At 39.3% G+C, this 19,957-nt stretch overlaps 1 protein-coding gene across 1 annotated transcript in view; it reads left to right on the top strand.

The window, feature by feature from the left end:
* The window catches only part of LOC150080142 (proprotein convertase subtilisin/kexin type 7-like), a 214,815-nt gene that overhangs the window by 26,029 nt on the left and 168,829 nt on the right, over window positions 1–19,957 (top strand). The window contains exon 6 of the mRNA XM_090380627.1: window positions 15,809–15,880. Within this exon, the coding sequence (XP_090236753.1) occupies window positions 15,809–15,880 (72 nt within the window). The remainder of the gene's footprint in view (window positions 1–15,808; window positions 15,881–19,957) is intronic.

Here is a 19,957-nt window from a genome sequence, read left to right on the forward strand (position 1 = left end):
GAGGGTAAAAACAATAGTTAAAAAAGGTATTGCGAAAATAGATTCATTCATCTCATCTGGAATAATGAACGAGAGAGTGCTGGTCATACACAATGATCAACTTTGGTTTGGAGTTTATTGCGATTGATGGACGAGCCCTTCATTCTTCCATGCTAGAGTCATAATCGTATTATAAGAGTAATATCAGAACACGACATAGGGAATTTCGTCTTTATTTGAAAGTTATAAGACTACTACGTTTACTCATAATAGTCGAATTTCTGAAACTACAAAATTTTTCGTATAACGTAATCATCATCTATACAATGAGCTGCAATTTCATGTACTTCCAATAAGATATTAGGTGTTAAAAGGACAAAGCAACTAAGGCTGTGAGGCATCACTATATTGTATTGTAACTACGTGTATTCTCCGGTTAGTTGGCTGTGTGCTAGCCGAGAAATCCTAGTTTCCGGAAGGAAAAATCAACGAACCCTTACTTGAGACCAACTAACGCAGCCACACTGTGAACCCCATAAAAATTCCTCGCGTCATTTGACGGCATTTAAACTTAGACCTTTTCCATCAACTGTGGGAGAGGACTGATTATAACGACTGTGCAACCTGAGAGGGCAAGAAATTAGGAAATAAAACAATCAGTGACCAAGAGAAAGTCTTAATTCAATGAAATTAATCTCTCGTGATATGAGGTCATCTTAACATGATGGCTCAGTATTGCTCCAATAATAATACCTCCAATGAAAAGTACATTGTTATTAGTAATGTGGCACCATCTCCCATACCATTATTTTTGTACTTTTTGGCACTTCGTTTGCAGGAGAGCAGGCGAGACACGTAGCAACTCATTTATGATTAATGCCATTACCTCCACACCATCAGGCATCTCTCATATTGTGGATTTATACTTCGCAACTGGGTTGTCATCATTGCAACACCAGGGTACCTGCCCACCCACTGATGAGGAGCCAGTAAGCTCCGAAATGGTGCAGTATGGGTGATGGTATCCGCTGAGAATAAGTAAAAATAGTCTTCTCCTATGGTGAAGCGTTACTTATTCTAGGTAGTGCAATGTCAGGGCAACTCGTTGTGAAGGTATTCACAATATGAGATATACAGTACTTAATGATGCCAATTTATAACTACTTAGGTAGTTGGCTATGTACAGAAATGATGCAAATGCACTAACTTGTACATTAATTAATGAAGTATAAATGTGTTTGCGCTTGACAGTATATCGGGTTTAATCGCCCCCCACCCCCAAATGTATTTCTGCGTTTCTCTTAAGCAGTTTATTTTTTTTTTGCTGTCAAGGCAAAAAACTATGTCTATATTAGCATACTGTTCAACGTACAGAATTTCTGATGGAGGAATTGAGATAATTGTTTCTTACTTCTCAAATTAAGGAACAGATATACAGGGTGTCTCAAAAATATTGGTACAAACGTTTAGGGGAGGTAGGTAACATCTAAAGGAATGTGAATCGCATAGGAACCCTTAACCGGAAACGTCACCGTAAGTCGGTAGACGGTTTCTCTAAGAAAGTGTTCAAGACTTGAATTTTCCAGCCTATGTTTTGTTCACGGATAAGGCTTATTTCACTCTTGAAGGCTAATTCAATCAGCACAATGCTCATGTGTGGGCTCACGACAACCCACACGGTGTGCGCCCCCATGCGGCACAACATCGCTTCGCAATAAATGTGTGGGTAGGTATGGTCGGTGACTGCTTAGTCGGCCCATACCTGTTACCATCCCGCATGAACTCCGCTAAATATCGGATCTTTCTTGAACAAGTTCTACCAGGGTTACTTGACGATGTTCCAGCAAATGTGAGACGCAACATTTGGTTTCAACATGACGGGGCGCTTGCCCATTATGGAAGGTGTGTTCGTGACCATTTGAACAGGCGTTTTAGGCGTCGATGGATTGGCAGTGGTGGACCCGTTGCCTGACCTCCACGCTCACCTTATTTATCGAGCCTTGATTTCTTTCTGTGGTGGGCCATCAAATCTATCGTGTATGAATCTCCTGTGGAGACGGAAATGGATCTCGTGGCGAGACTCGTCTGCGCTGCTGCTACTGTCAAAGAAACTGCAGGTATGTTCGACCGTGTCCGCCAATCCATGCTGCGTCGGTGTCACGCATGCATCGCGTCTCATGGTGGAACCTTCGAGCATCTGTTGTAACATCATGAAATGCATCCATCTCGTACTCCATTGTTAATATTATGTCAAATAAATGTTTGCCACTAATTACTGTCTTGTGTCATTTCTGCTTCTTGTGCCTCTCCTACTACTTTCCCGTGACGTTTCCGGTTATGGGTTCCTATGCGATTCACATTCCTTTAGATGTTACCTACTTCCCCTAAACGTTTGTACCAATATTTTTGAGACACCCTGTAGAGAGCTTCTTCACCGTTTTCTTCATTAGTTAACTCGTGTTTTTGCTTGCCTGGAGACTGAGTTTGTTTTTTCTGTTTCGTGCTCTACAGTTATTAATAGTTACTCTCGTTTTAATCGGAATAACAGATTATAACATTTTATTTTTTTTATTTGTTGCGCTTCAAGTCTCTTTGAATTGTTTTTGTCATTTTTGATATGGATGAATAGCCTATTAGTGTTATTTGTAACAGCCAGGCAGATTATATCGTGAGCGTAGCCCCCGCGGTAACACAGTTAGTAGAATCGCTATCCTCCTCCACACCGGATTGATAAGACCTGAGTTCGAATCCTATCAATGCCATCAGGAATTTTTATGAGCTTTTTCACAACGTGGCTGATTTTGTCCCAGGCGAGGGTAGCACGGGTTTTTCGTAAGAAAACAGGAATCGATAATAGAATTCAGGCAATTTACAGACGTGATAAATATGGTGCCTAAGTCGGTTATGCGCTTAAAACCCTACAACAAACAAACAAACAAACATCTTGAGCGACGCCCTGTCAGTTTGCTTTTCTGTGGATCATTGTTTCCTTATACAATCCTGAAAAAATTTTACATGCAAAACGCTAGTTACATGAAATTGAGATTTTATTTAAACTATTGCACGACGTTAACAACTGGCCTTTACAGGCAAGTCATATATATTTATCTTTTCCCCCCCTTTTTTTTTTACTTTCTTTAGATGCGAACTTTTCAGAAATATAGAATTTGGAAAGCTTTCGCTACATGGCATAAGAACGTCCGGAGAAGCAAATTTTTGTATTGCAGGGAGCAGGTGAGGAAGAAGCTACTGTATGGAAATTTTGCTAAGTGATCTTTGGTTTCTAGTTAAATTTGTTCGATAAGAAAAGGCTAGTGTTGCTTGTTTTGCTTTTAGAATTGCCCTTAAAATATCACTGTCACCTCTCTACAACTGTTGGAGCACAGTTGTTATGTAAATGTAACAAAATAGAAAAATAAATCAATATCGTAACATTACTAACTGTTCCTTCTGGATCTGGAAGGTCCTTTCAGCATTACCGATATAATCCACTATAATGACAAACGGTTACAAAGTGTGTGCATGCACAAGCAATTATTCTTGTAGGAATGGAATCCTTTATCCCACACTCCACTTTAAAATCTCGTCCTTTATCTAAACCTTAGTTTTCCAGTAAATGTGCTAAGGCCGTTCAGGAGAAGAATGTTGTATATCGTAATTGGCTTGTTTCCAATTCTTCAGTTTCATTTTCTGCCTACACCAAAGATCGCAACAATTATAAAGCAGTTATTAATCAGTCCACACTAGATTTTGAAAAGGCTAAGAGTAGAAAACTTGCTTCTTGTCCAAATGGTAGCTGAGCATTCTCGTCTGTTGCCAAAGCTATTGACCGCAAATTTTGCCCATCTCTGCTCCCACCTCTGTCAAAACTAGATGGTTCTGTTATCACTTCGGCCAAGGATAAAGCTGACCTGCTAGTATCCCATTTTTCTTCCAATTCATGTATTAATGATCTTGGTAAAACACCTCCCACCATTCACGATACGCTCCATTCAATGTCTCCATTCAAAATCTCCTGTGGTCTTCCGTCAAAAGGATGTCAGAAGGATTTTGACGAATCTTGATGCTAAGAAAGCTCCAGGTCCTGACGGTATTTCTCCACTTGTCCTCAAAACCTGTGCTCCTGAACTTACTCCTGTTCTTTGCCGCCTTTTTTCACTTTCTTATTCCAAAGGTGTTTTTCTTTCTGCTTGGAAATTTGCTCATATCCAGCCAGTTCCTAAAAAGGGTGACAAATCCCTCCCATCCAATTATTATATTCCCATTGCAATTGCAATTACTAAAGTAATGGAGAAATAAATTAACCGCCAACTTTTAAACTACCTAGAACCTTGCGTCCGATCAACGATCTCCCGTATGGATTCCGTCAGTGTCGATCCACTGGTGATATTCTGGCTTATGTTACCCATTCATAGACTAATTCAATGGAAAGGTTCGGTGAAACACAAGTAGTTGCTCTTGAAATCTCAAAGGCTTTCGATCGTGTTTGTCATAAAGGTCTTCTAAACAAGCTTCCGTCTTATGGTTTGCCAACTGTTTTTTGTAATTGGTTATCCAATTTTCTCTCTGATCGTTCACTGAGGGTGATGGTAGATGGCTCTCTGTCTTCTAACTTCTCCACTAATGCCGGTGTCCCCCAAGGTTCAGTTCTTTCTCCCACTCTTTTCCTCTTGTATATTAATGACCTTCCTCCATTGACTGGAAAAACCTATCCATAGTTTTGCCGATGATAGCACATTGCATTCCACTTTCCATTTTGAGAAACTTTGTCCTGCTCAATCAGCTTCAATTTCTCGAAAATCTGCTACCAATTCCTTAAACGCCGATCTTCAGGTATTTCTCCAGTGGGGCAAAGACAACTTAGTTGATTTCAACCCTTCTAAAACTCAGTCTTGTCTTATATCTCGCAAAAAGGATTCTTCTGCTCCAATGGTTATCTTTAGTGACACTCCAATTTCTAGGCAAAATGATATATCTCTTTTGAGGATTACCCTGACTTCTAATCTCTCTTGGCACAAGCACATTACAAATATTGCTTCCTCTGCGTCTAAAAAACTTGGTTTTCTCTTTCGCTCTTGGCGTTATTTTACTTCCAAACAGCTGCTCACTCTGTATAAATCGAAAATCCGCTCTGCCATGGAATATTGTTCCTATATCTGGGGCGGTGCCCCCCAAACCTTTCTCACGCTTCTAGATTCCATTGAGAAGAGAGCGGTTAGGTTAATTAATGACTGTTCTCTAACAGAGTCTTACAACTCGCTGTCTCATAGATGTACTGTTTCTGCTGCATGCCTTTTCTACAGATACTTCCATGGGCATTGTTTTTCTGAATTGGCTTCTATAATTCCCGCTCTCTCTTTCAAAAACAGTCCGAACACGTGCCGCCACCAGCCAACATCCATTTACTGTCCAACTTCAAAGTCACAGGACCAACTTTTCATCTTCCTCGTTTATTCTTTCAACTGCCGTTTTCAGGAACAACCTTCCTTCATACATATTTCCTGAAAATTACAGTTATACAAAGTTCAAGTCTAATATCAACAAATATCTTCTCTTGCCTTCTCAAACTCCAACCCAAGCACAGTACTAAGTACTATAGGGTCTAATACCTCTCCTGTTTGGGGTTTTCATAAAAAAAAAAAAAAAACTGTTGGAGCACAGTTGTTATGTAAATGTAACAAAATAGAAAAATAAATCAATATCGGATCTGGAAGATCCTTTCAGCATTACCGAAATAATCCACTATAATGACAAATGACAAAGTGTGTGCATGGACATGCAAGGAGTGTATGTGTTCGTGAGTGTGTATGTTTTAAGCCACAAATCAATTAAGGCTATGAGGCATCAGTATGTTGTGATTGTAATTGCGTATATTCTTTGGTTGCAATACCTCATCCCTAAAAGGTACAAGGAGCTGTGCCTTCTGAAATGCTTCTTTGAGCACCTTTCCTGTTATCCGACTCAAGTCAGCCTCCGTTGGCCCCTCGCAACTAGCTGTTTCCGAGCACAGGATTGCCGTTTGGCTGGATATTATTTGTTTATTAGACTATTTAAAAACCTGTCATATTAAGGCTACCTACCTCATTTACCCATGTGTATTATTTACATAATACATATGAGCATAAGCTCACACCCGCTACTCCTTAAATGATGCTAATGTCGCTAACTGAGCCACTAACGTTGATTCGGTAGAGTAAGTAGCGGGCATGAGCAGAAAGCGTTATATCATTCACAACTTCAGTCCGATTTTAAAACTGTTCTGATTTTCGTCAAATATTTGTTCACGTAAAACATCTTTCGTGCGTACAGCGTACACACGCGCTTTTTTTTTTTTTTTTTGTTCAGAAAGCAGCAAATCGACTACAGAACACACGCATTTTACAGACATATACGGCGCAGTATGGCCCAAGTTGCTGATGGCCTAAAACCCTACAACGACCAACCATCATGCTATGCCATGTTCAAAGTTACAAATCTTTCGTATTGCCCATTCTCGCATAAATTATCCAATTACAGCATCTTTGCGTATCTGCCCCTGATTTGTATCGCATGCAGTCTAATACATGAAAGATGTATGGATACAGGATAGATGTATTTATTTATTTACAGACTTCTCACCTCACAGGGCACATAGACCCCAGATAATGGCGAGAAAGCTGAGAATTACAGAGAATCTATACAAAACAGTCACTAGTACTAAAATATATGAAAAATTTGGATTAACAAAATAGAGTAATGAGCAATTTTTTATATTATAGATGGTTTAGGTGTAAAATCAGTGTTGTGGTTATTTAATACCTGAAGGGAAAGGAACGGAGAACTATCAATTAAGTGATAAGAACGAGGGACAAGCAATGTGTGAAACTGTCTTCATTTTCACTTGGTACAAATCCTAGAGAGAGAGAGAGAGAGAGCAGTCGTCTTATACTTCTGCCACTGCATATATGCGTGGAAGAAACGAAAAATTAGTTTTATGAAGAGAATCAAGTGGGGTGAAAATCAAGAGTGAATCACAGGTGAAAACCTGACTGGTCCTTAAATTTTGCACACCAGTGTATTATGTTAACTTGTCATTTAAGTTTACAATACGTAAATGCAATAAAATATATGTTTGGTTGTCATGATTTTCATTGCATGATTTCTCATATTTCCATTAATTACGCATTTTAAAACTGTTCTGATTTTCGTCAAATATTTGTTCACGTAAAACATCTTTCGTGCGTACAGCGTACACACGCGCTTTTCGGGAAGATATTTATGGCAATTAGATATATCAGGTGGAGTCTTTTTATTGTATTCCATTCACAGATATATATATATATCCCATCTGACAAAAAAAAAATAATAAATATAAAAAAAAAAAATCATCTGACAAATGCATTTCGAACATTTCTGCAACCTACAGTGCAGCGCAAAACATGTTATTTGGAAAATTTACAAGATGCTGTTTTTTTGTCCGCCACTGTATATACTGTATACACAGGTGTGCGAAATTTAAGGGCCAGTCAGGTTTTCATCTCTAGCTTCTCATAGGAGTGGCCCGGTTATGGGAAAAGCATACCAAAGGAACCTCGTGAGGTACAGAAATCATGAAGGAAACAACATCAACAAAATAACGGAAACAAAACGGTACAGAGGGACTTTATTCAAAAATGGCAACATAGCACTGGCTGCCATGATACAGATGCATCACTGCCAAAGATGGAACAAAGAAAAGAGGTTGTACTTAGTAGGAGATATGGCCACCCCCTAATGTCGATGCAGGCTTTGCATCGCCTGTCCATACTCAGAACAATGTCGTTGATAAGTTCTTGCGGTAACATCGTCCATTCCTCTGTCAGCGCCATCTTCAGCTGCTTAATATTTTCTGGTGGGTGTGAACGTGCAGCTAGACGTCTCCCCCAGAGCGTTCCATATGTGTTCGATGGGAATTTAGATTGGTGTAACGGGCAGACCAATCCATATGAACAATGTCCCCACTTTCCAAAAGCATATCATCAGCTGCAGTGCGATGGGGTGTGGCGTTATCATCCATAAATACGGACTGGCAAATGGCACCTCGGAACAGATGCACATGGGGATGGATTACCTCAGTACAGTAGCTTGCACCGGTTACAGTACCGCCTTCCAGTATCTGGAGTTGTGTACGCCCATCCAAGATAACACCTCCTCAGACGAGAACACCTCGACCGCCATATCGATCCCTTTTAGTGATGTTTGCGGGGTGATACCGTTAGGGCCACCGCAAATGGGTGAGCGAGGTAAGATCGCTTACGGGCGGCAGTTCAGGAGGGTGTCAACAATATTTTTGACATATACAAGTCGGACCTCTGTTTAACGAACTTCTCTATAGAGAAATTTGATAATTAGGTTTTTTTTATAAATTCCCCTAGGTAATTACATTTATAATAGTTTCAGTAGAACGCAGGAAATTTCCATATAACGAACGAATTATGAGACTTTACTAGGAACACATTGTTCGCACCTATCGAGTCAATGGAGGCTATTGAGTCAATTAGTGCTGCTGATAAGCACGAATTAAGAGCCAAAGGGATTACCATTCTGCAACTTAGTGTTACTCTTAAAACCTTTCCAACCGCTTGTCCCACATACCCAGAAGTCGCGCTAGTCATCTGATTAATTTTATACAATCAGCGCGACATCCATCGTTTACCTGTTCTCAACCTGACAGGTAAATAATTCATTTGAAATAAATACAGTACATGAAGTTGCAGGCACATTAATTTGCTTATCCGGATCTGTGTTTCATATTTATATTTTGCAGTTATAAAATCTTTTTCTTCGAGTTCTCTGCCCTCAGGCAGGTTCAGGGCTTCATTGGCGCTATGCTTCTCTATCTTGTGCTATACTTTTAATTCCTGCATAATTTCTTCTTACCGTCAAATCTATCATTCCAATTCTCTTTCTCCGAACAGTTCTCTTCTCACACATTTACTCCTCAATCCCTTTCCTCAGCATGTTTTCTCTTCTCAATACATGTTCTATAAAGTTATTTTGTCCCCTTAATTCTTTATAAACATTCTCTCTTCTACTTTCCGCAAAATCTCATTCTCACTGTGTCCACCCATTTCACCCTTTCCATTCTCTTCCACAACCATATCTCGAAAGCTTCTAGGCGTCTAATCTCCTCTTTCCCAGTGTCCATGTCTCAGAGCCATGTAGTATAAAAGTCCATATTAATGTTTTCATCATTTGCTTTCTTAATTTCGTCTCAATAGTTCTTTTCTATTACTAAATGCTTCTTTCCCATTGTAATTCTGGTTTTTATTTCTTCCGGGCTTTTCCCAGCATCAGGCAACACAGCGGCAATCTCCAAGGCAGAATGCGCTGGTTCCAAAGGAACTACTTATTGTTGGTGACTGTATTGTCAGGGAGACGGTGATTATATTGTGCAAAAATGATAGATGGAACAGGACCAGGGTATGTCTGCGAGGATCACAAGCTGATGACGTTGTAAAGCATATATCATCCTTTAACGGCACAAAGGGTGATATTGTTGTACACGTTGGCAACAATGACATTAAGAGTAGGATATCTGCAGATTTACTTAACAGGTACGGATCAATGTTGCAAAAAAGTCTTGAGTTAGGGATAAATTTGAAAGTGTCTGCAATTCTACTCAGACACAATAGGAGGGAGTACATGATGAGAGCTTTGTCAATCATTTTGGCCCTGGAGGGAATGTGCAAGGCCCAAGGGGTAGAATTTTTTTCAGCGTGGTCTGTACTTGTTAATAGGAGAGACTTCTTCTACAGGGATGGGATACACTTAAATAGAAAGGGTGCAAGAATATTTGCTGATGCTGTCGAGGCAGTGTTAGGTGGGTCGGAAAACTGCTAGCTTAGGCGGATTCACAAACTAAAAGGTTAAAAGTAACTGCAGGCAGAGGTGAAGGTGATTCTTGCACTACTTCTATTAGAATATGCAGAGGCCTGAAGCGAGGGGTGCTGGGGTTTCAGAGACTGATGGCAGTCAACGTGAAACAGGTGGGTATATGGGATGTGTTAGGGTAACTGAGAATAAGAATAGGTGCTTGTATACTTGCATTATACCAATGCTAGAAGTATAGTAAATAAATTTGAAGTGTTGGTCAAGACATCAAAGGCGGATATTGTTGGGATATCAGAGAGGTGGTGTCACACAGATGTTACGAATGCAGAATTGGAATTTGGGGAGTACAGTGTGTACAGAAAGGATAAACAGGACAGGAAGGGAGGAGGTGTTATGTTGTTAATTAAGAAAAACATAAAATCAAAACAAGTGCATCCAGTTGATATAAATGAACAGTGCACTGTTGAGTCAGTTTGGTGTGACATAACCACTGCGAAAGCAAAAATAAGAGTAGGAGTGCGTTATAGGCCTAATGACTCGAATGAGTACAATGAACAATTGTACAGAGAAATAGAGTTAGTTAGTAAATCAGAATGTCTTATAATGGGGGATTTTAACTTCCCAGGTATTGACTGACACATGTGGGTTGGTCGCTTGCACCCTAGTAAGATTTTGTGGATTTATTGGAAGATTGTTTTCTGCAGCAGCATGTTCGAGAGGCACCAGAGAGGGTAATTAGCATTAGCATTAGCATTAGTAGAGGCATATGATGCAAGAAAGCAAGCTTATTCAGCATCAGCCAAAAAAAAAAAAAAAAACCCTCTCCCATTTCACCCCTCCGTTCGTTCGAAATACCTGTCCAGTTGAGCTTTAAATTTGTTTAGGCTATCAACTTCAACAACAAGTGATGGAAGTCGGTTCCACCAACCAACCACCCGCTGGCCAAAGGCAAATTTCCGCACATCTATCCGACATCCGTCCTTCCTCAATTTGAATTTATGCCCTCGAGGTGATTATTCTGAGAAAGATGAAGAATCCCATTGGCATTGAGCATGCTCAAACCATTCAAAGCCTTATACACCTCTATCAGATCACCTCGCCGGTGCCTAGTCTCCAGACTCTGTAATTTGCAAAACTTAAGCCTTTCTTCGTAAGAGCAACCCTTTGTTCCATTTACTAATCTTGTTGCCCTTCTCTGTACCCGTTCCAGCAGCTCTACATCCTTCTTGAAATGAGGCCTCCAGACCTGTATACAGTACTCAAGATGTGGCCTAACCATTGCCTTATACAAGGGAATAATCACCTCCTTATCCCTGCTAGAAAAATTCCTGTATATCATTGACAAGACACCATGAGCTACTCTTGCAGCTCGTCTGCACTGCTCAGAGAACTTGATATCTGCCTGCACAATTACCCCCAGGTCCTTTTCATTCTCCACCACTGTCAGGGTAGTACCGCAGAGTTGATACATTGCTCTGGGTTTACTGTTACCCATATGTAGTACTTTACATTTGTCAATGTTAAACTTCATTTGCCACCTCTCAGCCCATCTGTTCAACCTTTCCAGATCCTGTTGCAGCAGCATAGCGTCAGTAGTGTCCTTAACGACCCTGCCAACCTTTGTATCATCTGCAAACTTAGACATTAAACTTGATATCCCATCATCAATATCATTCATAAACACCGAAAACAACAATGGACCCAACACTGAACCTTGAGAAACTCCACTAATAACATTAGTCCACGTTGAGCAGTGTCCATTGATTACCACTCTCTGTCTTCTGCCACTCAACCATCCCCTTATCCATAGCAGCAATTTGCCTCCAGTGCCACACTGCTCCAATTTGTGCAGCAGTCTTCCATGTGCAACAGTATCAAAGGAATTTCTAAGATCCAAATTTATAATATCAAAGTTATTCCCTGCATCCAGTTCTTTTGTGACTACATCATAGTATCCAATCAAATTGGTCAGGCAAGACCTGCCCTTAACAAAACCATGCTGCGTCTGAGCTATAACTGAATTCTTGTCTAGATGATCCTGCAGTGCTTCTTTAACCAGTGCCTCCATTAATTTACCTGGAACAGAAGTTAAACTAACAGGTCTATAATTACTTGTGTCAGCCTTTGATCCTCCTTTGTGAATTGGGGTTACATTTGCACATCTCCAGTCTATGGGTACCTCCCCTGAGTCCAAAGAAGCTCTCATAATTATGGCTGGGGGTTTGCATACTTCCTTTGCTGCCTCCTTTAATATAACTGGATAGATCCCATCCACCCCAGGTGCCTTTTTTATGTTTATCCTCAACAATCTCTCCTCCACTTTCCTCTCAGTTATTACAAAATCATCCAGCTCACTGCCAATGTTTACTTTACCTATATCATTCTCCTTCCTGAATAACTCCTCATTCGTGAATGTAGATGCAAAATACTCGTTTAGATTGTTAGCCACCTGAGCAGGATCCTCAACTGTTGAACCATCAATATCCAGTGGACCAATCTGATTCATCCCTTTCCTTCTCCAGTTCAAGTATGTAAAGAACTCCTTTCTGTTTTTCTTTGCATCCTTTGCCAAGGATTTTTCATAGTCTGCCTTTGCCTGCCTAATCTCCTTTGTGACTTGGCTACAGACCAACTTATATCTATCATAGGCTTCCATGTCACCCATTAATTTGTATGTATCCCATGCATTTTTCTTCTCTGCCACATGTCTCATTAGTCCATCTGACAACCATTTAGGCCTAAACCTTGAACAATATTTCTTAGTTGGTATGTAAAGCCTAGTAGCTTCCAAGATAAGTTCTTTGAATGCTTGCCATTTTGAATTTGCTGTTGGTAACATCATCAGTTGGTCCCACTGTATAGAATTTAAATACTGTCTCAGACCATCATAGTGGCCTTTACGAAAACAAAAACCCTTCCCTTTACCTCTGATGGTAGTTACCTCCTTGAGTAAATCCCACTTCAACACACTGTGATCACTGCCACCTAGTGGTTCATTAATCTGCAGGTTCTTAATGCATGAAGAATCACTACTGATAATCAGATCAAGAGTATTGCTCCCTCTTGTTGCCTCACGAACATGCTGATGTAGAAAACAATCATCCAATAAATCCACAAAAGCCTTGCTAGTGTGCGAGTGACCAACCCACAAATTCCAGTCAATATCTGGGAAATTAAAATCCCCCATTATAAGACTCTCTGATTTACTGGCCCACTCTATTTCCCTGTACAATATATTATTATACTCATCAGAGTCATTAGGCCTATAGCACACTCCTAGTCTCAATTTTGATTTCCCTATGCTTATGTCACACCAAACTGACTCGACACTGCCCTGTCCATCGATGTCAACTGGCTTCACTTCCTTTGACTTTATGTGTTTCTTAATTAATAGCATAACCCCTCCTCCCCTCCTGTCCTGTCTACCCTTTCTATATACATTGTATTCCCCAAATTCCAGTTCCGCATTACTTATATCTGTGTGAGTAATGCGGAACTGGAATTTGGGGAATACAATGTATATAATACTCTTGATCTGGTTATCAGCAGTGATCATTCGTGTATTAAGAATTTGCAGATAAAGGAACCACTAGGAGGCAGTGATCATAGTATAATGATGTGGGATTTACTTAAAGATATAATTACCATCAGGGGTAAAGGAAAGTGTTTTTGCTTCCATAAAGGTGAGTACAGTGGTCTTAGACAGTTTTTAAATTCTGTACAGTTTGATCAACTGATGATGTTACCATCAGCAAATTCTAAGTGAGAAGCATTCAAGGAATTAATCGTGGAAGCTGCTAAAAGTTTCATACCTATTAAAATTTTTCAAGGTTTAGGCCTAAATGGTTATCAAATGAACTAATGAGACTCGTGACAAAGAAGAAAAATGCATGGGATGCATATAAATTATCAGGTGACACATAAGCATATGGCAGATATAAGCTAGTCAGTAATCAGGTCACAAAGGAGGTTAGGCAGGCGAAGGCTGATTACGAGAAATCTTTGACAAAGGATGCTAAAAAAACAGCAAGGATTTCTTTACTTATATAAACTCTAAAAGGAAGGGGATGAATCGGATTGGTCCACTTGATATCGATGTTTCGACCGTGGATGATCCTGCTCAGATACCAAACAAACTGAATGAGTATTTTGCATCTACATTCACACGAGGAGTTATTAAGGATTGAAAATGTCCGAAGGTTATCAAATTGTAGCATGGTGCTGGATGATTTTGTAATAACCGAGAGCAAAGTGGAGTAGAAATTGCTGAAGTTAAACATAAGAAAGGCACGCGGGGTCGATGGGATCTATCCAGTTATATTAAAGGAGGCGGAAAAGGAAGTATACAAACCTTTAGCCATAATTATGAGAGAATCCTTGGATTCAGTGGAGGTCCACACTGACTGGAGAAGTGCAAATATATTCCCAATTCACAAAGGGGGATTGAAGGGTGACACGAGTAATTACAGACCAGTTAGTTTAACTTTTGTTCCGGGTAAAATAATGGAGTCACTGGTTAAAGATGCATTGCAGGATCATCTAGACAAGACTGCAACAATAATTCTGACACAGCATGAGTTTGTTAAGGGAAAGTCTTGTCTGACAAATTTGATTGGTTATCATGATGTGGTTACAAAGGAACTGGATGCAAAAAATAATATAATTTTGATATCATATACTTGGATTTCAGGAAAGCTTTTGAATGAGAGATTACTGTACAAATTGGAGCAGAATGGTATTAAGCGTAAACTTCTACAATAGATAAAAGGATGGTTGAGTGGGAGAAGACAGAAGGTGGTAATCAATGGGTGGGTGCTGCTTTTAGTGGACTAATGTTATTAGGAGTCCCACAGGGTTCGGTGTTGGGTCCACTGTTGTTTTGTATATTTATCAATGATATTGATGAAAGTATATCAGACTTAGTGTCGAAGTTTGCAGATGATTCAAAAGTTGGCAACCCTGCCAACTTTTGAATCATCACACAGAGAAACGTACCAACTGTGTGGTACTTCACGTAAGGTGGTAGAAAATGAAAAAGACCTGGGAGTAATCAATCAGATATGCAGTTTTCTGAGCAATGCAGACTGGCTGCCAGGACAGGTCATGGGGTTTTGTCAATGATATATAGGAATTTTGCTAGTAGAATTGCTAGCAAAATTCCTATATATCATTGTATAAGGCAATGTATAAGCCAATGGTCAGGCCATGCCTTGAGTACTGCGCACAGGTCTGGAGGCCCCATTTTAGGAAAGATGTAGATTTGCTTGAGCGCGTACAGAGAAGGGCAACATGATTGGTGAGGGGAATGAAGGGATCCTCTTAGTAAGAAAGGCTTATGTTCTGCAAATTGCAGTGGCTGGAGACTAGACTCCTGCCAGGTGGTCTGATTGAGGTGTATTAGGCCTTGAATGTGTTGAGTATGCTGGATTCTCTTGGGATTCTTCCACTTGTTCAGATTACGAACCTAAGGGGCATGAATTCAAATTAAGGAAATACAGATGTAGAAAAAATGTGTGGAAATTCGCCTTTAGCCAACGGGTGGTTAATTGCTGGAACAAACTTCAATCTGTCTTTGTGGAAAGTTGATAGGTTAAATAAATTTAAGGAGGGACTGGACAAACATTTAGAGAGAAATGTTTTGTAAATTTTTTTGGCTGGTTCTGCATAAGTTCATACACTTGCTTTTTTGCATCACATGCCACCACTACTACTACTACTACTAGGAATGAATTACAAAAAAAAACAAAAAAAAAAAAAACACAATAGGTTCCCATTATGATATTTTCAGGATACATATATTTTTTCGTGTGTGATGCAAAATATGCAGGAGAAAGTGTTTTTAAGTTTTCCACGTTTTTTTTTAAGTTTGCACCGTCCGGCAAAAACTTACGTAAAGTCGAATTTCTGTAAGTCGAATATTACGTAAGTACGGGATTTCCTGTATTTATTAGAATTTTTCTTCACGTTTTATTTGTAGGCGACGCTGAAAACCATCAACATATCCAGGTGTGAACTGTCTTTCAGTAAATCACGAGTGTTTGATCGCAGGGTATAGTCGACTGAAGACTTGTATAATTTCAATTATGATTGATACTTAAATGCACTGAAAATTGTTTTATCATGTTTAGTGTAACATATGATTTGTACTTATTTTGTAATTATCATTCACTTTGCAAATCGAAAGCAAATATTCTACTGATGATTATCTTTTATAGGTATGTGTAATTTGCCTGCAAATTTACGTATTTTATTTATATTTAAAAAAAAAAAAAAAGTCTTCATTGTACAAATAAAAATTATACAGTGATCCCACTATGGCAAGCAGCAACAGGGACTATTTGTATTCGTGCACACTGTACTTGTAGTAATGTGAATAATAAAGATTAATTTTATAAGATAAGCCTATCGAATTTCGACGAAATTGTGATATATCACTGGCAGATCGAATTTATATCAAATTTAAACTAGTGCCATATTAGCATTAGTCGAGGCTTTAGGATGCAAGAAAGCAAGCTTATAGGGCATCAGCCAAAAAAAACAAACTCTTCCCATTTCACCCATCCTGTCACTCCAAATGTTTGGCTAGTTCAGCCTTAAATTTATTTAAGCTATCAACTTCCTAGATCGTGGATATAGCTTAGCTTAATTTTTCAGCACTCACCCCTAGTAATCCGCTTAGTTGGTTGAAAGTTTTGCCATGTGCATATTGGTTAAGAGATTCTAATAACTAACAGGGATTATAAATTTAAAAACTAAGTTATGAGCTTTAAAATTTTTTCTAAGAAAGGAAAGTGCACCTTCCATTCTATGGTTGTCTAATTAAAATAAATTAAATGAAGTGAGATAAAAGCTAACATTTAATTTATTTTAATTACACAACCATAGAATGGAAGGTGCACTTTCCTTTCTTAGAAAAAAATTTAAAGCCCATAACTTAGTTTTTAAATTTATAATCCCTGTAAATTATTAGAATCTCTTAATCACTATGCATGTGACAAAACTTTCAACCAACTAAGCGGATTACTATGAGGTGAGTGCTGAAAAATTAAGCCAAGCTATATCCACGATCTAGTCATTACATCACAGCACATAAGGACTGCTTAAAATATCATCAGTTATCAACTTCCACAACGACAGATGGAAATTTGTTCCAGCAATCAACTACCTGCTTGTTAAAGGCAAACTTCTGCACATCTTTTCTACAAATGTCTTTCTTCAATTTGAATCTATGCCCCCTCAGGTTCTTAATCTCAGCAAATGGAAGTATCCCATGAGCATTGAGCCTGCTCAAACCATTCAAGGCCTTGTTCACCTCAATCAGATAACCTCACAGGTGCCTAGCCTCCAGATGCAGCAACTTACAGAATTTAAGCCTCTCCTGATAAGAGAACCCCTTTGTTCCTCTCACCAAGGCGCCTCCGTAGCCAGGTGGGCAGGAGCAGCAGTGCGTAGCACATGCTTCTTAATTAGATCGGGGTTCGAGCCCATGAGCACGAAATACGGAGGATGCAGAAAGGTCAGGGAATGACCACCACATATCCCCGGAGCAATATGGTCTTAGTTGCTAATGCTCCTAAAAACCAAATAACAAACAAACCTTTCACCAATTTTGTTGCCCTTCTCTGTACAGTTAGTCCTGATATAACACGATAGTTGTGTTCCTAGAAACCCTCGTGCAATATAAATAACAGGCCCTATGGGAAAAATAGGGTTGGGTGCTGGACACCCAGGATTGAACACACACATTTGTAACCAAAACATTATCAAACACGATAAATAATCGTAATAAAATATTTCTAATGCTTTTGCTTCTATCGTAACAAAATGTGTTCTTTGTTTGATCTTCTATCCAAACAGATGACAGCCGTTCCATCTCTTCCAATTCTTTATGGCTTGATCTAATGGATTTTGTTACACTTTGAGTTGTTCCTGCTATGAAAGTTGTTTTTATTTTCTCTGCATTCTCTCTAATTCTCGGTGTTTTTTCCTCATTTAGGCCTGTAGCACGTGCAATATCACATGTTCTTTCATTTCCTCTCAAAGCGTTTCACAATTTCATATTTTTTCTCTATCGGCAAAGGTGGACTGGCCATAACCCTTTCCAAGGAAACCCGTGGGCCGGAGGCCAGAAGACGATGGAGGCTGGCGTGATTTTGGCCATAAATGCTAGTATGAGGCAGCTACAGGTTTTCCTGGGTAAGAATTTTTGACCCAGTCTGCCTCTGTCTATTGATATCGCTTTTCTTTTTCTTTCTGAATCTGTAGTGTCTTCATTAGGATGCTTCCTTTTTATGCCTTTTAAGTATTTTGCTCATTTTTAGGAAATAAAGCACAATTACAAAATGAGGAGGCACGCTTGATATACATAAACAACGCTGCACACGTGTAGCAACTGAATAAACAACACCATAAAGGCAGAGACGCACCATTAACACCTCACTAGCTGACATTTTACTAAAGCACATTTCTGGGGGTTACTACCATAAAACAATAAAAATAATATCCAGTTGCGTTTCTTCTAGTGGAATCTGTTATAAATGGGTAGTAAACTCGATCTAATTGCATTCGCGATAATACCAATAGCTGGAATTGTGTAGGTTTTTACGTTATTATGGTGAAATGTTTCCCCTTCACTGATATAAAAATATAAATACTCTTTGTTCCATTCATGTTGCATACCATTGGGATGATTCTGCATTCGACTGCCATTTTTTGTAAACACAAGAGCGAATCATGCATAAGTGAATTCGATTTGTGTTGTATACAAAATCGTTCCCCTATTTATAAATTGTGCATGATCGAATTCGTGTAGTGTAAACACATGGACTGACTATATTCATTTTAGCAACTCTACATCCTTCCTAAAATGAGGCCTCCAGACCTGTACACAGTACTCAAGGTATGCCCTAACCATTGCCTTATACAAAAGTTTCATCACCTCCTTGTCTCTGCTGGCAAAATTCCCATATATCATTGACAAAACTCCATAACCTGCTCTGGCAGCCCATCTGCACTGCTCAGAGAACTTCATATCTGACTGTACAATTACCCCCAGGTCTTTTTCATTCTTCACCTCCCTGAGTGTAGTACCACACAGTTGGTACATTTCCTTGGGTTACTGCTACCCATATGCAGTACTTTGCATTTGTCAATATTAAACCTCAGTTGCCACTTCTCAGCCTCTAACTAACTTTTCTAGATCATGTTTCTTTAGTATACTGCTATTATTGTCATTAACAACATTGCCAAACATTGTATCATCTGCAAACTTGGACATTAAGCTTGATATACCTTCATCGATATCGATTTTGTGTATTTATTAATAATAATTAATAAATACACAAAACAGCAATGGTCCCAGCACCGAAACTTGGGTGACTCCACTAATAATATTAGTCCACAAAGAGCATGTGCCCATTTATTACCACTCTCTGTCATATCCCACTCAGCCAACCCTTTATCGATTGCAGCAACTTGCCCTTAATGCCATACCACTCTAATTTGTACAGCAGTCTTCTATGTGTCTTGTGAATGATATACAGGAATTTTTCTAGCAGGGATAAGGAGGTGATTATTCCCTTGTATAAGGCAATGGTCAGGCCACATCTTGAGTACTGTATACAGGTCTGGAATTTTCAGGAAGGATGTAGAGCTGCTGGAACGAGTACAGAGAATGGCAACAAGATTAGTGAATGGAACAAAGTTGCTCCAATTAAGTTTTGCAAATTACAGCGTCTGGAGACTAGGCACCGGCGAGGTAATCTGATAGAGTTGTATAAAGCCTTGAATGGTTTGAGCATGCTCAATGCTGATGAGATTCTTCCTCTTGCTCAGAATAAATTCAGATTGAGGAAAGACAGATGTAGGATAGATGTGTGGAAATTTGCCTTTAGACAGTGGGTAGTTGGTTGGTGGAACAGACTTCCATCCCTTGTTGCAGAAGTTGATAGCCTAAATAGATTTAAGGCTCAGCTGGACAGGTATTTCAAACGAATGGAGGGGTGAAATGGAAGTGTTTTTTTTTTTTTTTTTTTTTTGGCTGATGCTGCATAAGCTTGCTTTTCTTGCATCATATGCCTCTGTGCAACAGTACCAAAAGCTTTCCTGATATCCAAGTATATGATAT

Source organism: Mastigoproctus giganteus, chromosome 9 (genome assembly GCF_048544385.1).
Source record: "Mastigoproctus giganteus isolate SK-2022 chromosome 9, ASM4854438v1, whole genome shotgun sequence".
NCBI classification, from domain to species: domain Eukaryota; kingdom Metazoa; phylum Arthropoda; class Arachnida; order Uropygi; family Thelyphonidae; genus Mastigoproctus; species Mastigoproctus giganteus.